Here is a 13249-nt window from a genome sequence, read left to right on the forward strand (position 1 = left end):
CAAGGTGTAAATACTTAAATTTTAACAAACAGTTTAGAAGTAAAAAAAACCAAATTATGCAAAAAAAAAACCTCACGCGATTTGTTGTTATTTATATATGCAAATGTTTCTTAATTGATCTAAAATGTGAAACATTTCAAAATTCACCGTGTTAATGAAATGATTGCAAAGTCTTGCAATTAAGGATATCTTTTGTGTGTGTGTGTGTTTTAAATGTTTTATTTTTGCTCCTTAACATTTTAATTTGTGAGTAATGACAAACTGAGCAATATGTTGCATCATATTGTTTCTGACTTTTGTTCTTTGGTTCTGATTGGTCAGGGATTATCTTCCTTTCTTATTTTGGTTACCTGGTTTAATGACAGATTGATGTCATGCTAGACTTGAACGTTCATTAAAACTGGACAATCTATATGTGTTTTTTTGAAACAGCTTAAACTGAACATATAAATTTGCATCCTTTACATCCTATACTATAGCTATCATCAGAAAGGCACCCCCTTGCCTGTGTGATTAGTATTGGGTGTAGGGTAGAGTTGGGACAAGCCCATGGACCCTGTCCCCTCTGTTGTGTTCTCAACTCTGCAGCCATCTATGCAATGGGGATTGAACTTCTACAGAACATAAGGAGAGACCTACTGGATCAGGCCAAAGTCCCATGTAGTCCAGTATCCCATTCTCACAGTGGCCAACCAGATGCCAATAAGAAACCCACAAGAAGGACCTGAGTGCAAAACACTCTTCCAGCTTGAGATTCCCAGCAGCTGGGATTCAGAAGCATGCTTGCTCCAACATTGGAGGTAGTACACAGCCATTATGGTTAGTATCCTTATTTGTCTTCTTTTTTCTTCTTCTTCTAATCCCCCTTTAAAGCTATCCAATTTGTGATCATCAATAGGGATGGGAAAATTGGCCCGTTTTGGTTCTCTCAATTTCTCATTTTCCCCAGTCTTAAATTCAGCTCTTCACATTTCTTCTGCAGTTTGCAGGTTCATTACACACACACACACACACACACACACACACACACACACACACGTGTATGAATTTTTTCCAGCATTTCAGTGCAAATTTCTCATAATAAGCATGTTTTTGCGTGCAGTTTTGACTAATGTACACATTTTTGGAAGCAATTTCTTATAATGCAATTTTGTAGATTATTTTCACCAATGTATTGTTTTATGCACATTTCCCTCCTAATATGTGCAATTTTCTTTGACATTTTTGGGTGGGAGAACTGCATTGCGAAATTCAAATTAGTGTGAATTTTGAAGGATGGGTGTGTTTCAGTGCTCATTTTGTTCTGAAAAGTGCAAATCTGATAGATTTGGCTTTAAACACATACTGAATTTAATTTCTCCCCATCCCCAATCATCGCTACTGAATTCCATGGTTTATGTGCTGTGTTTGTCCTCAATCTTCCAACATTCAGCATCATGGTTTTTGAACCCTGGAGGAGCTTATTGTGACACATTTTATTATAATAAAAAAGTTTTGAAGTAAATGATTAAAAACTCTGGCCGGAAGCAGCTCTTCAAGCAGATCCTGTATATTTCCAAAGGTAGGTAGCTCATTACTGAAAACCAAAACAAATGCAATAAAGTATTAATTTAGAAAAAAAAGCATTATCTCCTCCCTTCCCTGGTAGCCCATTTAGAGCTGCTTTAAAAGCTTTGACTACAATTCTGCACGCAATTAGGCTGCTTAAATCCTGCTTAAACGATATGCAGGACTGTGACCCTTGCTGCATTATAACTTGATTTCTATCTTAAATGTGCTGACGTTTTCCATTGCCGCAGCAATAGCCTTAACTCTGATTTCATGTCCAAGCAAAAAGAAAAGAACAGAACAGAATGTATTGACTCAGAAAACCCAAATGATTCAGGTCTGAAGTAAACCGTTTATTTTAGTTGCTGGCACCGCTTTCTTCTCTTTTTCTGTATGCTTTGTTTAACATTTGTATCTCCTCTTGATAACCTTCTTTCTCCATGTGTTGCTTTTTACTATTCTGCCTATGGGCTTCCACAGTGTCGGGGATGGATATGTTAATATCGTTGTTGGGATTGTTTGACGGTATGAAGAGCGAATAGGAAGCCGTTTCCCCTAAATCGCACGAGACAAATCTGTTCTCTTTCCGGGAATAGCGCAAGGATGGAGACCGGACTTGGGTTGATGACTGGCTGATGTTGCTGATGATTGACACTGTGTCCAGAGCTTCTTCGTTGTCACAAATTTCAAGCACTTCTAAATGGATCTTGACACTCGTGTCAGCAAATGTGGTTGGAGAATCCTCAGGGTTTGGCTCATGACCCACACTCTTGGAGCGATACACTTCAATTTTCTTCGATGTGGGCGTTATTTTCTGTCCCTCCGTGCTTACCTCATACGTAGATAAAGAGAGGGTTTTTCCTGTAGGCGCATGGAGAGATACGGTCCCTTGAAATGCACACAAAGGAATTGCCAAGGAGCCACCTGAACGCTGGAAAGAAACAAAATTGTTAATATTCCTTAATGTCGCTTTGCACAAGTCAACAAGCCATTGTTAACAAACTAATTGTGCCTCACTTATTATTTTCATTGCTGAAAACTCGGCAAACCAATTATCCCTCGCTTATTTGCATTGCTGAAAATGCACTCTTCGCTTTCTTGGATGCCATGAATTTAATCAACATTATGAAAACATGTCCCCTTTCTTAAATATCACGGTTCTTTATTGAGTTATAATACTACAATGCAAGTTCTACAAAAATGGCGTGTGATGTATTTAATAGGTACCAGTACGTGCATATGTTTAAACTTCCATTCTGTTACTGATTTGCTCTGCTCCCTCCTCTACAACCTATAGCTCATGTTCTGAGTCACTCTATAAAATGATGTTCTGTGTTCCCCTTTCACTCTAATGGGGAATCTTAAAGCTGCTATAACTTTTTTTGCCTTTTGGTCAAAGTGGGTGAAATTTACAGGCATGAGAGTGCCTTTAGAATGGATTAAGCCTGCCAAATTGTATACAGATAGGTCCAGGAGCTTTCTATGGGGGAAGTAAAAGGGATTCACTTTCCTCCATGATCCCAAAGGAGGGCAAGTGGAGTGTATTCTGTCTACATTTTTTTAAAAATTCACAGTTTCACGCTGGCTTTTCCAGTACTTGCTTATTTCCTCTGACAACCTCAAGCTATATGTCCTATCTAGAATGCTACCTGTAGAATTCTAAATAGTTCTGGGTTGTTTCATTTTCTTAAATTAAAGCAGAGCCATGTAGGAATTGGGGTTGGTTGTTTTTTGTTTACTCTTTAAATAGAGCATTTAACTTTTTTAAAAAAATAATAATCTGCTACTGTGGTTTAAAATAAATGCAGAGCTCTTCAGTGTTTTGCCGTAAACATTTTTTACACCATTGCTTGTTTCAAATCACACAGACCTAGAGAAACATAGATATATAGCGGGTCAATGAGCTATTAAGACATAGAAAAGAAAAGGAAGTCCTAATCCAACTTTGATTGGAATTAATACCCTTAAATCAACAGATATGCCGCATTATTTGGCTAAAGCACTCCTCCCTCATATGTGACCTTCTATCTTCATAACATCCCAACCCCAGAAAGTGCAAGCAATGTAAGATGCAATTAACAAAATTAGTAAAGAAATGAAAGCAAGCGGAGTACAAGAGAAATAGTGAATGGCAGTTAATAAAACCAAATTAAATCAAGTGAGCATATTAAACATGAAAAAGGCTACCTAAATAGACAGACTTCTAAAGCATCCTTGGTTGCTATGGATGACTCAAAGAGGTGGGCTACTTACGCAGTGAATGTCGGCTGTGGTTGTGAGAATGACATCTGTATTTTGGGTGGGGCAGTACTCTGGGAATGGGGGAATTGTGCGAAGAGCCTGTTGTCCTATCACTCAAGCTTGATACCACTTCCTCCAGTTCCTTGCAAGCATTTATGGTGGGGCAGCCAGAGGCAGAACCTCTGCAACACCCATAGTTCAGTGCTAAATGAAGGGTGTGCCAGAAGACTTAGACAGCCTTTGGACAACCTAACACTGAAGTTGCTGGGTAAGAAACCCAATTGAGGTTCTGATGATTTCCTTGCTCCTGCAAAGAAGCCAACTGGAATGCAATTTGCTGCTTCTGATGACAGCGTTGAATAATAATAATTTTCAGTTGTATTCTGTTCTGAAGTACAATCCTATATAATAAAGTGCAAGTGTCTCTGCATCCAGACCCTGTGTCCCTGTGTCCGCGCTACTGCGCATGTGCCCCACGGACACTGGGATTGGACACAGATACTTGACGCGCGCGCACACACACACGCTCTCCCCCCCCAACCACTCTGCCTACCGTTTCCCTCGCAGTCCTCAGAAGAATCGCGGCCTTATCCTGGGCGCCCGCTGGCCAGCTGGACTCAGCGGAGCGCCCCGACGAAGCGGCGGCCGTGGAAGGGGCCAGCCGCCGCCCCCACGCGCCGCCGCCACAGAAAGAGGCCGAATGTTCTAGCACCCGTTTATTAAACGGGCTGAATGACACTAGTCTATTATATTGTACTTCGATTGTATATTTCTCTTTTCATATGTATTGATGTTCTTCATGGCTCTGGGGTCCTTTGGACCAAAGAGCAGTACGTATATAAATAAACCACACTATGCTACACCATGCCCCAGGCTACTGGGGCCAGAATCTCTGTTGTGGTTTGACAGGGCCACATTAGTCACTATTCATATTACGAAACTGGGAAGTAACCAAAATTTCATCAGTAAATAATTGGACTCTCGATATGCTGACGTTGGTGGCGCATGAAAAAATATTTGATTGCATGGACTTACGAAAAGACACCAATTCACAGCAGTGTGACAAGAATTTCACATTCTACTGAGGTGGATGTGAAAATGAAGGTGCTTTTTCTTAAGGCATATTGCAGGAACCTATACATGAAGCATCAACATTAAAACAAGGGGAAATGATAGAATATATGGTTCTTCTTAATGCAGGGATGGTGGACTTTCTAAGCCAGGATTTCTCGCATTGCATTCTGGGAAACCTTCTGGCAGTCACATGTCAGTGGTGGGCACTGGTGAGGGCTGATGGCCTGAGGAGAGGAACAGTGGTCTTGGGAGTGACAAGAAACAGAGAAATGCCCAAGGGTCCACATTTGGCTCCCAGGCCTGCCATTCCTCATTCCTTTCTGAATAGATTATTCAGCAGGAAAATGAACGTCAAGGACATTCCCTAATGTACCTTTACCATGCTAGCCCATATCCCGAGACTGGCCCCTGCTCCCTGCCCCCACTTTCAATAAGTGTGGGAAAGCTTGGAAAATGGATTTGTCTGTAAAAGTCAGGAAAGGGTGTCTCATTCCACAATGGAGATTGTCAAGCCAAGCAGTGAAGAAGTTTCACAATTTACTTCCAAATAATCTGTATGAGACTCGTGTACACTGCAATGCTCTAGGCAGCTGCCTAGTGTTACCTAGTGGCTGTGCAGCTGTCAGAGCTCTGGCTGTAAACATCTGGGGGATGCTTTGCGCTCAAGACTCAGACTGCATTAATGCGCACAGCCTGGAGTTTCAGTCTGAAATCCACTTAGTGCATCTGAAGCACCCAGAAAACTGAGATGAATGAAGGCTGATTGTTCTAACACAGATCAAGTCCAAAAAGTGATTATGGTTTGAGGCGTGTCTAATTAAATTTTCAGAAGACAAGACTGTATCTCACAGGCCATGCAAGAATTCTTGGTATTGTTCCAGGAGAATGAATTCTTGCTGAATAGAACAGGAACCTGTAATCACTATGGATCCGTTTTTTCTCTTGCACATTTTTTAAAAAATAAGAGATGCAGGAAATCTTTGAAAGTACTGCATTGTCTCTTTCCATTGCTTTGCTTGCCACTACCTTCCTCCCCTCTTTCCATGGTTTCCCAAAATGTAAAATTTATCAAGAAAGCCAGGGGTAGGCAACATAGTGCCTTCCAGATGTTATTACATAATCACAGAGTTGTAGAATTGGGAGGGACCCCCAGGGTCATCTAGTCCAACCCTCTGCAAGGCAGGAATCTCAACTAAAGCATCCATGAGAGATGACCATCCAACCTAAGAACCTAAAGTAAAACTTAAGTCTTCAAAGGTATACAGTTTCTTTAGAGCATAATTTTTACACCACATTTGCGTTGATTTTAGCTCAAGGTAGTACGAGACCAACTTGATGGTGACCACTAACTTAGATGGCATTCAAAGATGATTTGTTTGTGAGGATGAGGCTACTAGCCATGATGGCTATCCTCTGCTTCCACAATGGAGAGGCACTAATGTTTCTGAATACCAGTTGCTGTAAACTGCAGGAGTGGAGCGTGCTATTGTTCTTGCAGGCTGCCCACAGGCGTGTGGTTGGCTACTGTGAGAACATGCTACTGGTTTAGATGATCCAGCAATGCTCTTCTTTCTTCTTATGCTGTACTGATTTTTTGGATCTTTCATGTAGCCTACCCTAATTTGGTGAGACACTGCAGCTCAGAACTTGAGCACATCTGCAGCACATGTTCAATCCCTGGCATCTCCAGATAAGGCTGGAAAAGATCCCTGCCTGAAACCTGCGAGAGCCACTGCCAGTCAGTTTAGACAGTGCTGAGCTATACAATCATAGAATTGTAGAGTTGGAAGGGGCCTTGAGAGTCACCTATTCCAACCCCCTACAACGCAAGAGTCAAAGCTAGGTGGTCCAATGACAGGACTTGGTAGAAGGCAGCTTCCTAGGTTCCATATTTCATAATTCAGCACTTTTTCTAACTTCATGTCTTTGAATTAAGGCCACTTAGCTAACCACCACAGGATTTCCTTGCATTCTGGCCTTTAAACTGACCATTAACTTGGTTGCCTTTAGCTAGCAAAGTCATGTGAAAATGATGTTCCAGTGAATCTACCGGTGACTCTTGATTTTGGCTTGAGGCTGAGTAGACATGGAATCCAACCTTCCCCTGCTCTTCAATGCATAGACCTTGTGTCCAAACCCCCTTGCTTTTCAATGGGTAGACCTGATGCCCCCAAATCATTATGCCTTTTTCATGAGTAGACCAGGCATCCAAATATCCCTGCTCTCTGAAAATCCCTGTCCCCTTGTAGCCTGGATTGTGTTGACTCAAGTACTGGACTTTGCCTCAAGGGCTGATTCCTGACCTCATCAGCTTTGTAAATGGGTGTAGCGAGGATTTATGTTAGCGGAACAGGATTTTTGCTGTGGGAGGCAGAACCGAGCTATCTGCGACATGATTGGTCAGTTATTTAAGTATTTTTATTTACTTACGGTAATTGGTTTAAGGGTGGCAGCTGCCCCACACACCCCGCCCCTTGGCTACACTCATGGCTCTCTTCAAGTACTAGAATGTTTTATTTAATTCCAGCTGTATTGATTCTGGAATGTTTAATTACGAAAAGGGGTTCCTGTTTCTAAATCACTCCTTTTAGTGAATATTAGGTGAGCGCTGAGCCAAAGGTTGCCATGAACTAAGTAACTGATACGCCTCATTTCTACCCTCCCAGCACTTTCTTCTCCTTTCCATACCCAGCTTTGAGACGGCTGTTTTCTGTACCTAGAAGGATGCCTGATTTTCTAGTGGGTCCTGTACTACTGCCTGTAGGACCAATGCAGACAAGTTGTTAGGGTGGCAACTTACATTAATTAGATAAAAGTGTTATAGAAAAATAGAATTTTAAGATACGATATAATAAGAGATATAATATGTTAGACAAGTTAATGAGAGTTATGAGATGTTTAGATAATTTTTAAAATAGATGGAATAAGATGTGGAAAGTACTAAGGATGTTATATTTTGAAACACAGTTGAGAGAGAAAGGAAGGAGGAAGTCAACAAGTTTAGAAATAAAGTTAGAATAAGATTATTGTTTTTGTATTTTGTATTTCTTTTTAATGTATTTTTGTATTGTGGTGTTTTTTTGTATTTTGTATTTTGTACTGTGTTTGTTGTGTGTTTGTTTAATGTTTGCAAAACCAATAAATATATTGGGGGGGGGAAGAAACTTACATTAATAATCTCCACTTAATGAACATAGAATCATAGAACCGTAGGGCTAGAAGAGACCCCAAGGGTCCTCTCTGCTCTAACCGCTATGGCCTTGTTCCTTGAGGAAAGGCATACAGGCAGGTGTAAAAAGTACAACATGCTCAATATGGTGGAGGATTTTGAAGGATTTTTAGTTCTCACTGGGTAGAGCTTCCTTGCCTTTTCTTCTTTTTCAGAATTTGATGAGATATTGATGTGAGGGATAGCTTGCTTCTCAACAGAATGCTTTTACGGAACCGACTCTCGCTAGGTTTCCCCAGCCTCTTGGGACAACTGAGAATCTCCACAAATTGCTTTAGGAAGCTTTGCCGTATTTTCTCTCGACTTGCCATCTCTTCTTCTGACTGCTGCGAGCGACTTATTTCAAGAGGCTCTGCTACGCACATCAAACTCATTTAGGTATACAACAAATTGAAGGAAACAAGATTGCCTGTGCGTTGTGCCCCCTTAGACGAGCTTTTCTGCTGCTGCTGATAACTACAGGTTGAGACAAATAAGCCACAGCGCAGCTTACCAGATTGCCGGCAAAGACGTCAGAAAACGGCACACTCTCAATTGATGTATAGACCTAGAGACTAAAGTCGTTCGCTCCTCACACTGTATTGGTGTGCTATATTCATTTGCTCAGGCATAGCAACATTTGCCGTAAATATAATAGGTTCCTACATTTCCTGGGAGGATAGGGAACTGCTGTGCCTTTAAGAACTGCACTGAAAGGAAAATTCCATCAGGCACAGCTTTTCTCTCCTATAATAAACTTTATCTGTCTGCCCCAAAGCTGCCTACATTTAGTTTCCTGAAATTCTTAGAGGTTCGTCTTCCAGGATCATTTTCAATACACTTTTAAAAGGGGGACATATTGAACTCACCACTACGAGAAGCATTTTGAAGGGTGATGTAGCACACCAAAAATAGGATAGGGATTCTGCAAACAAACTATCCATTTCCGTAGCCAAAAACCCCATGCAAAGGTCAGAGAAGGTACCTAAATTTAGCTTTTATGACTTCTCTTGGAATGTTTTCTGGTTTTCCTTTTAATGTGAATTTGCTTCCAGATGTAAATGCCGACATTGTTCTGCCCTATCACTGGTTTCCATACAATCTGGGGTGGCCTCTTGTATTCCTGTTCCTCCAGAAGGAGATCCAAATTTATTATAGGCTTTTTAGAAAAGACAGCAATTATGCTCTGTGTGCGTCTGTGTGTACGCGCTGGCGCTTTTTAGAGACTTGGAATACTATTTATTGCTAAGGAGGAGAGAGAACAGGAAGCATGTTGCATGCATACTAAAAATAATGTTTTAGCTTACATTCCTTTGAAATTATTTGGAGGACAAACTTGATGCAGTTTATAACTGGTTTTGTCCTACTGTTTCCCTTGTGGAAATAGGCTTGTTAGATATTTAATAAGCTCATTGTTAATAATCCATAAACATCTATCCAGCCACAATCCCCCAGTTCCACCCAGATTGATATCTTGTTATCTACTTTTAGTTACTTCTCCTACTCTGCATACTCCTATCTCAGTAGTCGTAGTCACATGATATAGCCACATTTAGTGCATGCATGGTCTTGTCTCACATCCCACATATCCAGTCTAATATCTGGACAGAACCTGTATGAGTACAACTGCATAGACAATCAAGGATCCTCAAGATATTTCTCAAAAGCCACCGCTTTCAAGACAGGGCCACCCAACATCAAAGGAATCACCTGGGAGAAATCTCAGGTGATTGTTTGGACACATGCATACATACACACCTACACACACATATAAAAATGCCCCCTTTCTGGGAGAGATTAGTAATATCCTGAGTGAGGTAAGAATGTTTGCAAACCTTGAAGGGTTTCACTGCTGAAATTCCATGGGCTCTCTGCAACCAAGCTGTGCTCAGAGTAGACCTACTGAAATGTATGTCCCTAAATTAGCCATGCCCATGCATTTCACTGGGTCTACTTTGAATCTGAAGTGGTTGGATACAGCCCCATGTTCTCAATACTTGTGCAGAAACAACAATAACCTCTGGTGCCTGCTGCTGTCGCCGCCGCCGCTGCCGCAGCTGGGTAGACTCACAAGCCTCCTATTGTCACATACCCCTCCCTCCAGCAGCCATTTCAATTCATGTGATTCTCTGTTTCAGACAAGAACAGGTATTCTAGCCACAAAAAACTGCTCTGGTAGGCAAATAACATCCTCTTAAGCCACGGCACATGTGAAAGTTACAGTTATCAGGTGAGGAGGATAGCACACCAAGCTGCTATAGAATACCTGAGATGAAAATCAAGCGACTCAACAGGACATCCACCCATTAGTAAAGACATCAGGAGAACTCCACAAGTTGCATTGTTTTGCAATAAGATTTGGAATAGATGGCCATTGTAAGCTTATGACTGCATGAAAACTTGACCTGATAAGAACATAAGAGCCCAAAGGCCCATCTAACATCCTTTTCTCACAGTGGCCAACCAGGTGCCTATGGGAAGCCTGCAGGCTGAACCTGAGGGTGACACCACTCTGTCTATCTGATATTCCCAACAACCAGCATACTGAATGGCAGTGGAGATAGAACATAGCCATTGCGGCTGGTAGTCATTGATAGCCTAATATCTTCCATGAATTTGTCTAACCCTCTTTTCAAGCCATCCAGTCTGGTGGCCATCAAAACATCATGTGGGAGTGAGTTCCATAGTCCATATGGACATGAGAAACCTTTCCTATTTGCTCAGGCTCTTTTAAAATGTATATATTTTATCCCGTTCTTAGTTTGCTGGCTGTTTATTTTGCCTTGTTATATTTTGTTATGTTTCTTTGTTTGTTCTGAGAGTTGTACACTGCCCTAGGATCTTTTTGTTGAAGGTGGTTCAGAGATACTCTAAACAGAAATTTAATCTTTGGCCTGAATGCATTTGCATAGATATATTTTAAATTAAAATGGAATTTTGTGCCTGAAAATGTTGAGAGTACAACTTGTGTATTTCCCCACCAACAGTTCATGCAAAGTATTTATTTCAAACCTCGAAATACTGCACTCAACTGATTGAGGGCCAATTCACTTAATCTGTTATGGTGACCTTCGAAACATCAACGCCTACCCATGCTGTGCTTTCTGAGTTAATGGAGGATTATCTTGACTGTCTGAAACTCATATTTCTTCCCTGTCATTGTTTTCCAGCATTATTCCAGCTTTTGCTTTTAGAATGCTTATGTATTCCGTACTGAGAACAAGGTCAGACAACAGGCCGTAACATTCATCCTTCAACATCATGTGAAATAAGCAATTTAAATGGTGACAACGATAAGTGTTTTGTTATGAATTGCACCACAAAGGAAAATTTATAATGGGTGCTACAAAACTGCCTTGCTTAGGCTCCTATTTGTCATAGAAAATGGAGAGCAGGAATTACAGATTTTCCGTAATTGGCTAAGAGGACGACCACTTGCATGAAAAGTCAGCAGTCAGTCTCTTGAGTTCAGTTGGGTTTTGTAAGGGTGCTGTTGTGGCTACTCTTGAGTAACAACGTCCGAGTCTGCTCTGTCTTTAAGAGCTTTATTGTGCATAGTATTTACAGTGCAAAGATAGCAGAAAACATGACCTCTCAGTCACTCGCAGAATCCGGGAGTGGACGTTTCTGGCTATGGGACCAGCATAAGCGTTTGGGCACCCCGGAACGCCTTCTCCCGACCTTACGTTTGGTGGCACGCCTTAATTCATGGACTATATGGAACTTGCTGACCTGACCAGAAGACTACGTGACCGGGGAGAAGAGAAGACAGAAGAAGAATGGAAGAAATTTAGAGTGTATTATAAAAAATACTAGTCTCATTCAGCCCGTTAAGAAAACGGGCGCTAGAGGTGCGACGGGGCCGCGGCCTTCCCTCCCTTTCTGCGCTCGGCCACGGGGCGCGCCGGGAACGCAATTAAACAAAGCGCTCTCCCGTCGTGTCCCGCGGCCGAGCGCAGAGAGGGAGGGAAGGCCGCGGCCCCACCGCTCCTCCCACGGGCCAGGTAGGGTTGTCAGGAGGAGGCGGCGGCGGACCAAGATGGCGGCATCGGGCTCCGGGGCCGCGGCGGCAGGAGCCCGGTCCGGCTCTCGCCGCGGCCCCAGGGCCCGATGCCACCATCTTGGTCCACCGCCGCAGGGGAACGGGAGGCAGAGGGTTGAGGGGGGAGATATCGCTGTGTGTGTACGTCCCGCCTCTTCGTCCAGTCCCTGTGTCCGTGGGGCACATGCGCATTAGCGCAAACCCAGGGACACAAGGAATACTGGACGCAGAGACATAGGGACTTTATTATATAGGATTGTAAAATTGATATATGAAGAGAAATATAAGCAATTGAGTATGTTGCAGGTTGAGAATTAAGGGAGAGATCTTTAAAATATAGATTAGAATTATATAATGGATGTTAAAGTATAAAGAAAATGGGGTAATGGTAATTATAGATATAAAATATGAATAGAACTTGCGTGAAAGGATATGCAATGAATCGCTATATAGGGGGCACGCGGAAGTCCAGGAATGAAATTAAGTTAGAATTAATTATTATTTTGATTGGTAAATTTTTTTTTTCTTGTGCGGATTATTTGAATGTTCGATTATGGTAAGATATGTTATTGTTCCTTTTCTTTATAAAAATTTCTTAATAAAAATATATTTTTAAAAAAATTGAATGATGCCGTGGGCAACACTGGCCTCTGTCCCTCTTTCCTTCACTCCCTCCTCTGATGCCCCTCTCGCATCTCTGCCTCCCAAAGGCTTGCACAGCTGCTTATTGCAGCAGCCCTGCCTACAAGCTCCCCAGGCAAATGGTGCCTCTGGGAGGCACCTCTCTTTGGGGCGGGGCAGCTCAGAAACCAGGGGGACTCCCAAGGGGAGAGGAGAGGAGGGTGAGGGACCCCTCCACAAGAGAGGGTGTTTGACTGTTAAATGTGATTTGGAAAATGAAAATCAATAAGGGGGGGGGAAGCCCATGAGATAATGTTTAGGAAAAATGATAAGGTATAAAATTTTTAGTGTTTGATGTGTGTTAGTATTTAGTGTGTATTATTTTGTTTATCAATAATGTATGTTTAGATAGATAGTTGGGTGGACACTCGCCTGCATCTCTCCTTGTCATCCTAGAGCCTCTTGGTGGCAGGGGGAGGTTCTGTGGGGAGGGAGGGTGGGGTGGGGACAAACCC

General features: G+C 42.1%; 1 protein-coding gene across 1 annotated transcript in view; it reads right to left on the reverse strand.

Annotated features, from left to right (window-relative positions):
• Nucleotides 1–344: 344 nt before the first annotated feature.
• The window catches only part of GPR149 (G protein-coupled receptor 149), a 40731-nt gene continuing 27826 nt past the window's right edge, over nt 345–13249 (reverse strand). Inside the window, exon 4 of the mRNA XM_060274193.2 lies at nt 345–2479. Coding sequence (XP_060130176.1) covers nt 1907–2479 — 573 coding nt within the window. The 3' untranslated portion in view covers nt 345–1906. The remainder of the gene's footprint in view (nt 2480–13249) is intronic.

This window comes from Zootoca vivipara, chromosome 5, assembly GCF_965207765.1.
Source record: "Zootoca vivipara chromosome 5, rZooViv2.hap1.1, whole genome shotgun sequence".
NCBI classification, from domain to species: Eukaryota; Metazoa; Chordata; class Lepidosauria; order Squamata; family Lacertidae; genus Zootoca; species Zootoca vivipara.